Raw genomic sequence first — 15,562 nt, 5'->3', positions numbered from 1 at the left:
TAAAACCTAAGACTTTTAGAAGAAAACGTAGGGGTAAATGTTCATGACCTTGGGTTAGGCAATGATTTCTTGGCTATGACACCAGAAGTATATGTGATAAAAGAAAAAATAGATACCTAGACCTCATCAGTATTAAAACCTTTTGTGCTTCAAACAACTCCACCAAGTAAGTGAAAAGATGACCTGAAGAACGGAGGCAAATATTTACACATTACGTCTCTAATAAGGGACTAGTCTCCAAAATATATAAAGAACTCTTAAAAGCCAACAATATAAAGACAAACAACTCGATCAAAATACGAGCAAAGGATTTAAATAGATATTTCTGTAATATATATTCTACAATATATAATTTCCATAACATATTTTTAAATAGCCAATAAGCACATGGAAAGATGCTCAGCCTCATTAGTCACTAGGGAAATGTAAATCAAAACCACAACGAAATACCATTTCATTCCTACTAGGATGGCTCTAACCAAAAAGATAGGCAATAACAAGCGTTGGTGAGGATGCAGAAAATTAGAACCTTCATACATTGCTAATTGGAATATAAAATGATGTAGTTACTTTGTAAAACAGTCTGGCAGTTCCTCAGTGACACATAAAGTTCATGACCCAGCAATTACACTTCTAGGTATATACCCAAGAGAAGTAAAAACATACATGTGTCCACACAAAATTTTATGCCCAAATATTCATAGTGGCATTTTTCATAATAGCCAAAAAATGAAAGCAATGCACCAACTGATGAATGTATAAACCAAATGTACTATATATCCATACAATATTGTTTAGAATAAAAAGAAATGAAGTACCAATAAACGTTACAATGTGAATGACCCACGACAACATGGTAAGTTAAGCCCACAAAAGATCATATATTATATGATTCCATTGATATGAAATGTCCAAAACAGACAAATCTATAGAGACAAGAGGTAGATCAATGGCTGCCTAGTGCTAGGGTGGGAGTGAGCATAGGGTGGGAAGTGACTTGCTAATGGATATGGAGTTTCTCTTTGGGGTGATAAAAATGTTCTTTTTTTTTTTTAAGTATTTTTTTTTAATGTTTTTTGTTTATTTGGAGAGAGAGGGTGCAAGATGGGGAGGGGCAGAGAGAGTGGGAGAGAAAGAGAATCCCAAGCAGGCTCCAGGCTGTCAGCACAGAACCCGACAAGGGTCTCAATCTCACAAACCGTGAGATCATGACCTGAGCCTAAATCAAGAGACAGACACTCAACCGGCTGAGCCACTCAGGCACCCCAAAAATCTTCTAAAATTAGATTGTGGTGATGGTTGTACCACTCTGTAAAAATACTAAAGTCCATTGATTTGTATACTTTTTTTTTAAGTCGGCTCCATGCCCAATGTGGGGCTTGAACTCACATCTCTGAGATCAAGAGTAACATGCTCTACGGACTAAGCCAGCCAGGCACCTCATTTTGTGTACTTTAAATGGCTGAATTTTGCTGTATGTTAGTTATACCTTAAAATTGTTAAGGAAGGAAGGAAGGAAGGAAGGAAGGAAGGAAGGAAGGAAGGAACCAAGGCACAAAGAAGTGACTTACTCAGGGTCACAGAAAGTCAGAAACAGCTGCAAAAAACAAATTCAGATAGTATGACTCCCAAAACTCTCTCTCAGGAAGGATGTTAACCTTAAGGTATCAGCTGTGCTAAAGCTTTTCTATAACAACATTTTGGAAGGGTGAACAAGCAGTGACTGACTCAGCAAACAAGAGAAGGCTAAAACCTAGGCCTAAAGGAAGCCAAAAATCCAAGAATTAAGTTAATTTGAGCCACAGAACATAAGCATAAGGAATGGGAAGCACCAGGAATCTGGGAAAGCAAGGGTACAAGCAGGGGTGAGAACAATAGGATAAGGTGAAAGTCTCCAAAAAGAACACTTAGAACCAGAGGCACCGGGGTGGCTCAGTCAGTTAGGCGTCCAACTCTTGATTTCATCTCAGGTCATGATCTCACAGTTGGTGAGTTCAAGCCCTGAACTGGGCTCTGCACTGATGGCACGGAACCCACTTGGGATTCTGTCTCCCTCTCTCTCTCTGCCCCTCCCCTGCTTGCTCTCTATCTCTTTCTCAAAATAAACAAAAATAAACTTGAAAAAAAAAAACAACAAACCCTAGATCTTCTCCTTTACACCACAGGGCTGGCAACTACTCCTTCTCTAACCCCCCAAAGAGTAAAAGTTTAAGTCATATAATGGGCTAACTCCCAGAGGATCTGGATCCAGTAACAACAGGTCTGGTGAAGGGTGGGGGCAAAGTGTCATCTGAAAAAGGGATTATGGGAAAGTTTACATAATGACTGGTAAAACTACCAGCACCTTTTCCCACTCAGCTACCAGAATATAAGCAGAGGGGCTTACACCCCTTTGGCAGAAGACTAGATGGTTCATTTCTGGAGACACTGAGTAGCCTGAGAAAGAAGAGTTCCAGTTACTGACATGTGACTATAATCTGTAGGTACTGATAATAAAGCCCACTGGCCCAAAAGCGCTGGCCATATTTGCTGTGTTCTCAATCCATTTTTTTTTAATTCAAATTTAAGGGGCACCTGGGTGGCTCAGTCGGTTAAGAATCTGACTTTGGCTCAGGTCATGATCTCACAGTTTGTGGGCTCAAGCACCACATCGGGCTCTGTGCTGACCGCTTGGAGCCTGGAGCCTGCTTCAGATTCTCTGTTCCCCTCTCTCTCTGCCCCTCCACCCCACTTGTGCTCTGTTTCTCTGTCAAAAATAAACAAACATTAAACATTTTTTAAATTAAAATTTAAATATCATTTTCTGTATTTTCTAAAATCTCATTAAGCATTATGTTCATAATTAGAACAAAAAATAAACACTGTTTAAATAAAGCATGAATAAGAAACTTTGGAAATTCTGAATTCTCACAATAAGGATCACAAATCTGGTTTCAAATTTGATAGCAATTAACTTTTTCTCCCCAACTTTTTATTTTTAAGATTTTCAAGCTCACAGAGAAGTTAAATAATAATGCCACCTGACATTCATAATTGTCAAGATTTGCTTTATCTCTTTATGATATGGACACCACACACTTTTTTTTTTTCTTTTTGGCTGAACACATTGCAACACTAAGTTGCAGCTATTATAGTCCTTCATCTCTAAATACATTAGTGTGTACTTCTTAAGAAGAAGAACATTCTTCTACATAATCATACTATTAGCACACCCAAGAACTTTAACAGTGGCAAAATACAATAATATACAGTTCTAACGTCTCCAATTGTTCCGAAAATGTCTTTTACAGATGGTCCAAGATTCAGGATTTTTAACAGACTTGCAGAATGGTACAACCATTCACCATAATCAACGTTGGAACACTTTCATCACCTCAAAAAGAAATCTTTGACCCACTGGCAGTCATCCTCCACTTCTCCCAGCCCTAGGCAACCTATTAATTTATTTTCTGTCTCTATAGATTTGTATATTCTGAAATATTTCACAAAAATGGAGTCATGCAAAATGTGTTTGCAATTAGCTTCTTTCAGTAGCATAATGTTTTCGAGACTCATCCCTGTCATAGTATGTATCATTTTTAGTACTGAGTAATACTCCATTGTAAGGGTATGCCATATTTTATTTATGCATTCATCAGCTGATGTGCCCAATCAGCTTTTTAATGTGTCCTTAACTATGAATGGACAGACAAGGATCTAAACATTTAAGAAAAATCTTTAATGCGAAGTTCAAAGACCAAATCAAACATTTCAAATAAGGAACTCAGAGGAGAACAAAGCAATACAGGAAGCAGAAGAAAACCTCAGAAATCTTTAATACTCTAAGATAACAGAAGATACTACATCCATTAAACAAAAACAAAGTTATTTTAAACGTGAATATTCAGAGGAGGCCAAGAATCTCTTGTCACTTAACATTATGATAGGAATTATTAAAAATTCAATAGAAATGTTAGAAGACAAATTTGAGAAAATTTCCTAGAAGATAAAACAAAAAATACAGATAGAAAAATCAGAGAGAAAATATTTTTCTTAGGATGTAGGCTGATCAATTCAAGGATCCAATATCCAAATAATATGAGTTCTAGAAACAGAAGGGAGGGATGTTTTCAAAGAAATATTATGAAAATAATTCCCTGAACTAAAAGACACGAACTTCCAGATTGAAAGGATCCACTGAATTCTAATGCTATAATGAGAAATAGCCCACACTAATTAGTATCATCATGAATTTTAATAACTAAGAATAAAGTAAAGATTTTCCAGAAAGAAAAACAAGTGACGTACTCAGCATCAATACTGGAAGCTATAAGACAGGGAAGAGTACCTTCAAATTTTTGAAGGAAAATGATTTTCACCCTAAATGCTGTACTCTGCCAAACCATCAGTTAATAGAGGGAAGCCAGTATCTTTTCAGACACACAAGGCATCATAAATTAACTTCCCATGCTCCCTTTCTTAAAGTACCCCAGATAAGAAAGGGAAAAGACATGGAGTTCGGAAGACAGAAGATCTACTACAGAAGAAAGCTGAAGGGAATCCCCAGGATGATGGTAAATGCAGATTCCAGGGTCAGAGCTAGGCAGCAGGGCTCCTGAAAGGAGCAGGGTGACAAAGGGCTCTAGAAGGGATGGCTCCAAGGGAAAGCGAGAGGAATAAGTCACCTCCTGTGTCTGAACCACTGGAGAAAAGATGGACGGTCCCGTTAAAAGTCTGGGGCTGAAAGAGTTAACAGGTATATAGAAAACAAAGCAAACAGAAGTACAATTATTAGTCCTAGGAAAGCAAAAAGTTGTGTAAGGAAAAACTTAATTGCAGCTTACTATGTGGCTCAGCTATAAATAATACCAATATAAGTAGATATGAATCTGATAAAAATGATGATTTACCTACATTGGGACGATGGAAAAGGAACTCAGTATTTGTCTGGGGACAGAGGAAACACATGAGTACTAAATCATGTCTTCCACAGTAAGAAGTCAAAGACAATATAAAAATAAGAAAGAATAATATATGTACATAATTTAAAAATATAATAGTAATTACCAGAAATAAATGAAATCGGTTGCCACTGAGGGGAGGAAGACGGGGAACTACTAATTCTTATATAATAAGTCTTATAACACTTTGTTTTTCTAATTACATTTGTATTCATCATTTTAAAAATTACATTTTCTAAAAGGCCTGCCATATAGTAAATGCTCAAAAAAATAAAACAGAATAGGCACTCTTATTCTGCTACTTAAGTACTATTTATATACTATAGAACAGTTACCTTCAATGAGTCTATTTTAAAGTATTTCCACCCAATACTTACATTTGAAGATTACAATTTTAAAAACAACTATACGTCATAAGCAATGGCTCTTCCATTCTTCAACTACTCTGATAAGAAGTACCTGGTTGTCAGGGGACCTGGGTGGCTCAGTCACTTAAGCGTCCAGCTCTTGATCTTGGCTCAGGTCATGTTGTCACCATTCATGAGATCAAGCCCCACGTCAGGCTCTGTGCTGACAGCATGGAGCTGCTTGGGATTCTCTCTCCCTCTCTCTGCCCCTCCCCTGCTCACTCACTTGTGCTCTCTCTCTCAAAATAAATAAACTAAAAAACTTAAAACAAACAAACAAACAAAAGAAGTACCTGGTCCTCAGTAAGATTCTCGGCATCCCAGTTGCTGCAGCGAAGCAGGAGGGACTTGTCAAGTGGAAAGTTCAAAACTGTCTCGGCAAGTGATTTCAGGCTAAGCCCATTACAGAGCAAATTGTTTCTACAAGGAAATAAGTAAAGTCATGCATCAAAAATGGGCAAAAGAAGAACAGGCAAGTCAAAAAAGACATATAAATGGCCAAAAACAGATGGTAGATACTCAATCTTACTAGACATCAAACAAAATAAAAATTATATACAATTTGTTTATCATATTGCAAAGATTAAAAAAAATATATATAACTACTATTGATGGAGTAGTCTGATCTAAAATTCATGAACTGTCCATTTTTACAATCTTTATGGAAAATAGTTTGGCAATAAATAACTATCAAAGTTTTGACCATAAAAACCCTCTGATTCCGGAATTCCACTTCTAGGAATTTATCCTAAGAATAAATGTACATAAAATGATCTTCACTGCAGCACTATTTATAGTAGTAAATAATTGGAAAAAACCTAAATGCCCATCAACCAAAGATTAGTTAAATATCTATATGGAATTAAATTCCATATAGCTATTTAAAAAAAGATTGTAGTGGGAGGCGCCTGGGTGGCTCAGTCGATTAAACGTCCAACTCTTGATTTCAGCTCAGGTCATGATCTCACTGTTCGGGAGTCTGAGCCCCACATTGGGCCTGCGCTGGCACTACAGAGCCTGCTTGGGATTCTCTCTCTTCTCTCTCTCTCTCTGCCCCTCCCCTGCTCATTTTCTCTCTCTCAAAATAAATAGACCTAAAAAAAAAAAAAGGATGTGTATCTATATTGATGTGAAAAGATGTCCATGACAGGGGCACCTGGGTGGCTTATTCGGTTGAGCCCTCATCAGGCTCACTGCTGTCAGCATGGAGCTTGCTTTGGATCCTCTGTTCCCTCTCTTTCTGTCTTTCCTCTGCTCACGCTCCCTCTCTCTCTCAAAAATAAATAAACTAAATCATTAAAAAAAAAAAAAAAAAAAAAAAAGAATGGGGCCCCTGGGTGGCTCAGGAGGTTAAGCGTCCGACTTCAGCTCAGGTCATGATCTCACACTTCTTGAGTTCGAGCCCCACATTGGGCTCTATGCTGACAGCTCAGAGCCTGGAGCCTACTTTGGTTTCTGTGTCTCCCTCGCTCCCTGCCCTTCCCCCACTCATGCTCTGTCTCTCTTTCTGTCTCTCAAAAATGAATAAACATTAAAAAAAAAAAAAGATGTCAATGACATATTAAGTAAAAAGAGACTGTGGGAGAAAATATGTTGTGGTTCATGTTAATATACATACCACATAACAGGTGTGTGTGTGATTCTAGGTAAGAGACAGGGCACAAAGGGGTAACTAGAAAGATATCAATCATATGTTAGTGATATTTTCTCTGGGTATGGGATTTATGGTGATTATATACCTTCTTTCTATTTTTCTGTATTTGAATTGGCTAGTGTTCACGTAATTACTTTTCAAAGTTGAAAAAATGATAATGCTATTTTCACTGAGCAGATGAAAGTACAAAAAAAACCAAATAACCTTTCAGTCCTTCAAACACTTTCTGATTAAAATAGCTGCAGGATGGTGGAAAAAATCAATTTGTTCAAGGATTGGAGATTCTAAACAAGAAATAAATGTGAAGTTAAGAACACACTGGTCTACACAAGCGGAGCTGACATCCTGGCTACCAAGTGAGAGACTAGAAGTTTTAGAGCAGGAAGCTTGGCGGTGGGGGTTCACGCTACGGTTACAGTTACGGTTACGACACATGCAGGACTCCCTCAGGTACTGGAGGAAATGAAACCATTACGATGATGAAGAAAAGAAAGCCTTTCCCTACAAAAACAAGCAGTAATTGACAGATTTCATTACTCCCCAAAAGCAGCACTGATTAAAAAGCAAAAACAGGTCCAGACATACCGAGGGAAAATACATAATGTCTTCATTCAATTAGTGAAAATTAAGGATTTGGGGGTGACATGAACCTCTCTTTTGTTTTACTAGAAATTATAAAAGTAATGAATACTTATTATTAAAAGTTCAGACAATAGAGAAGCCTAATGGGTGAAAAGTGAAAGCCTACACCCCACACTTCCTCTCCTTAGGAATAATGACCCTTCACAGTGTGCTGTGGCCCCTCCAGACTGTTTCTGTGCACCAATAGATAAACAGATTGTCAGGCGGAGGAGGAGATACAGTTTTTTGGTATTTGTTTTGGTTTTTGCTGTGAAACTTGCTCTATTAATGTATCAGAGACTTCCATCCACGATAATAAGTACAAATGTACTTATTTCATTCGTTTTGATAGCCGTGTAATTTTTCAAGCACGGATATTCCACAATTCCTGAGATCATTACCCTCACTGATGGACAGTACTTAATTTTTAAGCTACTTAATTCCACTTAGGTCATTAGTCTTTTTTAAATGTCCTGTTTGGAAAGGTTTCACATTTCTTGAAGATGAATTAGAAACAAGATGCTACCTTGCCAATTCAAAATTTCACTACGAAAGATTCCCAAGTCTTTACATACAACAATTTATCTTTATAATAAATTATCTTTGGTTAACATAAAATACAAAATATAAAGAAGAGTAAGAAGAAAAGAAGACAGCATTACCAAAAAAAAAAAAAAAGAAATGTGCTCCTCCCAAAGTCAACTGAAAATAACAACTACTTATGGCAAACATCAGGAGCAAACTAATGGTGCAAAGTAGAATCCTTGCACTACAATGTGAAATTTCTTAAACTATGATGTCAAAAACTTTTAATTTTACTACTAACATGTTTAATAATAAAATAATAATTTTTAAATTTTAATAAAATTCCATTAAAAACTGCAAGGCCTGATAAATACTTCATTCTTATCTCCAGAGGAGTTCATGGTAATACTCAGTTTGGGCCAAGTTCGCATCTTGACGTGGCCATTCTGCGCTGAGTCAAACAGAGAATTTGGTGCCCCTCTAATTTCTAAGTATCAGAGAGGACTGTAATCACACAGAAAAGATCTGGAAGGACAAGCCAATCGGACGATAGCACTGAAGACGGCAGCGATGACGATGGACAGTAATGGCTGAAATTTCCACAGCACTGTCTCTGTGTGAAACACTATTTCTAGATTCTTCACATAGTTTCACTCATGTAACCGTCACACCAATCCTGGGAGGAGGGAACATAGGTCATCATTGCTGCAAAAGAGGGAAGTGAAGAACAGCAAGGCTCGGTAACTTGCCCGAGGCCACGCAGCTGCTAAGCTGCTAGCACACAGCCCGCTCCAGGGTCAACTCTTCGCTACTAGGGGCACCTGGGTGGTTCAGTTAAGTGTCAGACTTCCACTCAAGCCATGATCTCTTGGTTCGTGGGTTTGAGATCTGAGTCGGCCTCTGCATTGTCAGCATGGAGTCTGCTTCAGATCCTGACTCCCTGCCTCCCTCTCTCCCTCCCCACTTCCCCTGCTTGTGTGCTCTTTCTCTCTCTCTCTCTCTCAAAAATAAACATTAAAAAAAAATTTTAATAAAAATTTATTTTTAAAAATTTATTTAAAAAACAACAACAACAACAAAAAACTCTTAGCTACTATACCCACCGCGTCTCACAGCAGAGAGTAACAGTGGGCACCTCTGGGGAGGCAGTGCCCAGGGAGGAAGGCCCGGTGAATGGTGGCTTTTGCTGTTACACTCCAAATACTTCTACAGATTTACAATTTTTTACAGTAAATACTTTAATGTATTTCTTGAAAAAAATCACAAGTCTTATTTACATAAGCCAAAATACTAAACTAAAATTTCATTTTATGCTGAAAAATTATGATAAAAAGAGATTTTAATCAGTCCTTCTCTTAGTTTATCAAATCCTCCAAACTTTAATGTCAGTGTCATCTGAGGCAAGGAGAGAGGCTGCTTCACTCCACATTACTGAAATGAGGACCTGTAATTATACATGAGAAGGTAATTCCGACTCCCTGAGAAAAACGTTAGGATAGAATTTCTGTAAGAACTGTAAGAATTTCTTACAAGAATTACTGTAAGAAATTCTGTAAGTATTTCTTACAAGAATTACTGTAAGAAATTCTGTAAGTATTTCTTACAAGAATTACTGTAAGAAATTCTGTAAGTATTTCTTACGAGAATTACTGTAAGAAATTCTGTAAGTATTTCTTACGAGAATTACTGTAAGAAATTCTGTAAGAATTTCTGTAAGAATTCCAAGGAAAAGGGAAATCTCTCCTCCTCCCAGTAAAGGATTAGGTCTACCAAATTTTTTGGCCTAAAGCAGGGTTTGCAAACTCAAATGCTTATTAGGATGAGTTGGGGTTACAAAGGGAGAGGTGGGACTCCTGCAAATTGAACAGAACATGCGCCTCTGAAGAGGCCAACTGCTCCCCAGCAATTGTCACCATGTAGAACCATTTGACCTCCCATAGTCAAACCATCTGATCTTTCAAAAGCAGTCCAAAATACAGACTTTTACATTAAATCTTCTGGATTTACACAAAAAATCCCCAAATATATCATACGGGAAAAAAACAAAAACAAAACCTGCGGTCCTAGTTTAGCTGGTGGGGCCATCAGTTTACAACCTGTAGCTTATGGTGGGCACCTCATCGATGTTTCATCTGAAAAAACCAACCGTGACAACTGCAGTCTTCTCAGAAGTTGGAATTCTTCCTCACAAATTTATATGCAACTCAGAAGCCTCTAGGCTTCTAAAAAATGTTAGATGCTTCATTAGCGTTTTCAGTAATCTACAAATCTTGCTAAAGTATTTGCCCCGCAGATACAGGAATCGAAGCACTCATACAAACCATACCTCTGCCTCATGGCTAGGTACCGGAGGTCCAGGCACCCCTTAACAACGAGGCCATAGTCCTGCAGCAGCTTGCTGGCATCTTCTGAAGATCCTACTCCAACTTTTAAAATACTGCCATCTGCCAAAATATCCAATAATGTTTTTGGTAGTGTTTTTCCGCCACGGATCAACTTTGGCAAGCGAACTAAGACACAGAAGCCACTCGAGGAGGCCATTTGAAGGAGTGACAGGGGACTGGCTTTGCCTTCCGAATTCACCTGCAAGAGGAAAACAGGGCCACAGTTCATACCCTACCACCGCACCAAGTACAACATGAAACTGGCAAGAAAAAGTCTAAGAAGTAATTCCTTAACGTCCCAAGGGAAGTGGCTGGCCAAATTTTGGTTCAAATCGAAGGATGAGCTGATGCCAGCAAGCACAATGGACTTTGTGAAGCAGCAGCCTAAACGAAGGTTACTGAGGGCCCCAAATGTGAGCCTGAAATGTGAGCAGTCCATAAATGGTGACACAGAGGAGTGGTGGCTAAGTCACGTGAAACATACTGGCTTTAAAAGTCTAAGTGAAAAAAGTCTAAGAGGTAGAGCGCCAAATGATAAACACCCTTTTCGTTACCCAGACTCTCCAACACGCACGCTAGCAACTCTGCTCATTTACCTTATCGTTACTGCCTCAAGATCCAGTTTTTGAAAAGAGGTAGGAAATACAGTACCAGAAGTAAGCGGTACCTGCCAGTATAACAAATCCTGGTAGCCCAAGGTGCTTTCTCAGCATTTTATGATCACAAATGATGTTCACTAAGAAAAAAAAAAAATGCATACTGAGCCTGAGCTAGGATCCTTATATCTTAAGAGATGGAAATAACTTTTTATATTAAATGATCTAGTTTTAATCTTTTTGAGGTAACAGATAGTTACTTCAAAGTTGGAGAAAAGAGCTGACAGCTAAGAAGTCATTCCTAGAAAAATTTACATGCAAAATTCACATTAATGAAAAGTCCTCTAAAGCTATCCACTGAACCCAGGTTAAACATCCAATAAATTCCAATCCTTCTCATTTTTCGGGACAGGGAATTTAGGACCTACAGGTGTAGCAGTTTGCCTGAACGAGGAGGGATAATGACAAAGTTAGGACTAGAACCCAAATTCCCAAATCCGGAAGGGCAGTTCTCAACCAAGATTCATTTGCACCCCCCCCCTCCCACATCCCAGGGGCATCTGACGATGTCTGGAGAAATTTTGGGTTGTCACAACTTGGAGAGCCGGTGCACAAGTATCTAACAGGTAGGGGCCAGAATGCTACCAAATATCCTACAAGGTACCAGATAGCCTCTCACGACAACCAGTCATCCGCCCAAAATATTCACAGCGGGGAACGCTTCTCTGGGCAATGCAGTTCTCTCACTGCTATGTATCAGAGGGCTAGGCATTGTACCAGGTGCCCCCGTGGATATGAAGTTATGTAACAGATGGAACCTGCCTTAGGGATCAGAGCCTTATTAGTAGGGTACAATCCACACAAATTGCATGGTAAATACCAAAGGAGTGACTCAAAGTGTTACAAGTAATCAGAGGTAGGACATTTCAGAGTTGAGGTTACCAAAACCACAGAAAGGAAATAGTTAAGATCACAGAGCTTCTGTTAAAAACAAAATCCAGAGAGCCCTTGTCTTTGACTTCCACTTCACTAAGTAAAATCATGGCCCAACTCACAAAATCTTAGGATCTCCTTCCTCAGGCAGTGCTTTATCAATGAGGGTTATTTCCATATCCTCAAACAAAGCACGCCAGTTTGATTTCTAAGGTGTCTATTTCTTAGGGCTTAGCCAAGGTCAAAAAAGACCTACAAGAAACTTGACTACTGGTTCCTGTTCTATAACAATTCATCCAGATGTGGCTTTTTATCAGTGAAGAATTCCCTTCCTCCATATACCAACTCTCCAAGAAAAAGCTATACATCTCTTCTTCTAATATTTAGCACTGTTAATGTGACATAACACTCACTGCAAATTCCTAAGGCTGGATCTCTGTACATCTTTTGAGTAGTGTTCCATTGTCTAAAATACTTTAAATAAATAACTAGATAGTAAGTTGTCTTTTTAATACTGTTTCGGGATTGTGCTTAAAATCCAATGGATCACATACAGTTTTTCCACTAGGAATTCAAATGCTTATGATTCAAATAGGTACCCAATTTATGTGGAATGTGTCACTGGACGAATAATGCTTTTAGCAGAGTCAATTTGGCTTAAAGAATAAGACATCTAATCTAGTCTTTATTTCTCATATTCCCCCCTTTTGCTTCCTAGTAACTTTTTGCCTTGACATCACTGACTACTTATGGAAAACAATGGAATCCTTGGCTTACCAACATTATATTTAATAAAACAACAAAAAAAGACACATTTAAATTTCATTAGCATTATTTAATCCAGTGTTCTTTAGATTAGTCAACTCATAAAAATGTCTGTGACATACATAACATATATATACATATGCATTTATACATTATAAACATGTAGTACTATACTAATATGTCACAGATAATATTAAACATACACAAAAGTAAAAACTTTTAATGAATGATGCCATGAAGCATCAAAGTTTGGACAAAATTTTTGTATGGAAACTTTTTCTGTATTCCAGTGATTCACTTAGAGAGCACTGGTTTAAAGAGTCTCTTTCCTGAGGGCCAGTGGATAATCTATTTGGGCTTCAGGATTCTTAAAAGTCCAGAGCTGTACAACTTTCTGGAAAAGCCCACAATTCTTCAAATGACCCCATGGTGGCAGCAGAGAGTAAAGAATGATCTGGGACCATCTTCTGGGCTTGAACAGATTAATAAGCATTCTTAGTCTGTGGAGTTTATGTTTCAGTTAAATTTAGACCATGGCTTTGAGATAAGAATGAGCTTATCCTGTTTAAGTGACATAATAAAGGCTTAATGAGGCTAGAAAGTAACAATAGGAGGATAAAAAAAAAAAAAAAATAGGGTGGGAAGAGAATAGGAGACAAATCAGAGATGCTGAGAGAGGCCAGAGCATGTAAGTCCCTAAGTAAACGTAAGTAATTAAGATATCTCGGTTTTACTGAAAGCAATGAAATGGTTTTAAGCAGAGGACTGACATGATCTGATTTTCATTTTTAGAAGTTCACTTTGGTTACCATACGGGGTGCGGGGACCGTAGGTGCACAAGAGTCCAAGCTGGGAGGCAACTCAGGAGGGTACCACAAAGGTCTACAGAAGAGACCCTTGAAGCTTAGGCTAGGGAGGAAGCAGAGGAGAGGCAGAGAAGTACATGGATGCAACATCTATTCTGGAGACAGCACTAGGAAGTATTACCAGAAAAGGGTTAATAGTAAAGAAAAGGATGTAGACCTCCAGCAGGCTTGAAGCCTGGGCCTGTAGAACAAAGCTCTTTGGAAAACGACCTTCACTTCATTCAATCTTTAGTGCGCCATCGCACTACTTGTATCCATCGAGCGACGACATCTGTAGCTAGAGACTCTAGAAAACATCAGGCAGGAGCCAGGGGCCAGAAAGATATTTAACATGTCCATCCCCACCTTCCCAAGAGAAAGGCATCTTTTGGCTTCTCAAACATGGCAGAAACCTCATTTTGTAGATGTGATTTACATATAATTATATATTACCATGAGTAATTCAGGGGGATCTGGAAACCCATACCTCTATCTGGTAGAATGCTATGTTATTTCCACAACCATTTCTATGAATTTCTACATATGTTGCCACTGAAGAAACTGAGCATACCATAATTGCCTGTTTGTGTCTGATTTTCAAGCTTATCATTTCTGTTGGTCGGCCCTTAGTGGGGAGAATGTCTCCCTGACTTTCATCTTAAAGGTAGAGAAGACTAAGGATAATACTGGTTTGGGAAGAAAACTCAAAAGTTCTGTTGGGAACATGGTAAGTTTGAGATGACTATTAGCCTTTGAAGGGAAGATGCCAAGTAGACAGGTGGACATAAAAGGCTAGAGTTCTAATTTTAAGAGTCATCAGCATGTCAATGGTATTTAAAGCTATAAGGCAGACGAGATCACTTAAGAAAAGAATGTTGATTAGAGGACATAAATTTGTGGTCCATGGACACATCTGTTGATCCCCAGACATGTTTAATATTACCATTATTTTGGTTTCCACACATTTAAAAACTTGTACCAAATTTTAAAAATTAGTAAAATTCACACTATTAAAAAGTCTGTTTTAAAAAAATCTCTTTAGGGGCGCCTGGCTGGTTCGGTGGGTTAAGCGTCTGACTTCAGCTCAGGTCATGATCTCATGGTTCATGGGTTCAAGCCCCACATTGGGCTCTGTGCTGACAGCTCAGAGCCTGGATGGAGCCTGCTTCGGATTCTGTGTCTCCCTCTTTCTCTGCCCCTCCCCTGCTTGCACTCTCTCTCTCAAAAATAAATATACATTTGGCACAAAAACAGACACTCAGATCAATGAAACAGAATAGAGAACCCAGAAATGGACCCACAAGCAGATGGCCAACTCATCTTTGACAAAGCAGGAAAGAATATCCAGTGGAATAAAGACAGTCTCTTCAGCAAGTGGTGCTGGGAAAACTGGACGGCGACCTGCAGGAAAATGAACCTGCACCACTTTCTTACACCATACACAAAAATAAACTCAAAATGGATCAAAGACCTAAACGTAAGACAGGAAGCCATCAAAATCCTCGAGGAGAAAGCAGGCAAAAACTTCTTTGACCTCAGCCGCAGCAACTTCTTACTCAACACGTCTCTGGAGGCAAGGGAAACAAAAGCAAAAATGAACTATTGGGATCTCATCAAAATAAAAAGCTTCTGCACAGCGAGGGAAACAATCAGCAAAACTAAAAGGCAACCGATGGAATGGGAGAAGATATCTGCAAACAACATATCGGATAAAGGGTTAGTATCCAACATCTATAAAGAACTTACCAAACTCAACACCCAAAAAACAAATAATCCAGTAAAGAAATGGGCAAAAGACATGAATAGGCACTTCTCCAAAGACATCCAGATGGCCAGCCAACATATGAAAAAATGCTCAACATCACTCATCATCAGGGAACTACAAATCAAAA

At 38.5% G+C, this 15,562-nt stretch overlaps 1 protein-coding gene across 8 annotated transcripts in view; it reads right to left on the bottom strand.

Annotated features, from left to right (window-relative positions):
• The window catches only part of EXD2 (exonuclease 3'-5' domain containing 2), an 86,280-nt gene that overhangs the window by 12,350 nt on the left and 58,368 nt on the right, over nucleotides 1–15,562 (bottom strand). For 7 of the 8 annotated variants that reach the window (XM_042943605.1, XM_042943606.1, XM_042943607.1 and 4 more), the window contains 2 exons: nucleotides 10,474–10,730; nucleotides 5,641–5,767 (listed from right to left, as the gene is read on the bottom strand). In XM_042943605.1, coding sequence (XP_042799539.1) covers nucleotides 5,641–5,767; nucleotides 10,474–10,730 — 384 coding nt within the window. Of the gene's footprint in view, nucleotides 1–5,640; nucleotides 5,768–10,473; nucleotides 10,731–11,198; nucleotides 11,268–15,562 lie in introns of all 8 variants that reach the window. The other variant, XM_042943611.1, reaches the window with a different exon arrangement.

This window comes from Panthera leo, chromosome B3, assembly GCF_018350215.1.
Source record: "Panthera leo isolate Ple1 chromosome B3, P.leo_Ple1_pat1.1, whole genome shotgun sequence".
Taxonomy (NCBI): domain Eukaryota; kingdom Metazoa; phylum Chordata; class Mammalia; order Carnivora; family Felidae; genus Panthera; species Panthera leo.
Note: the sequence above shows the minus strand (reverse complement) of the source record. Positions and strands in the feature narration are given on the sequence as shown.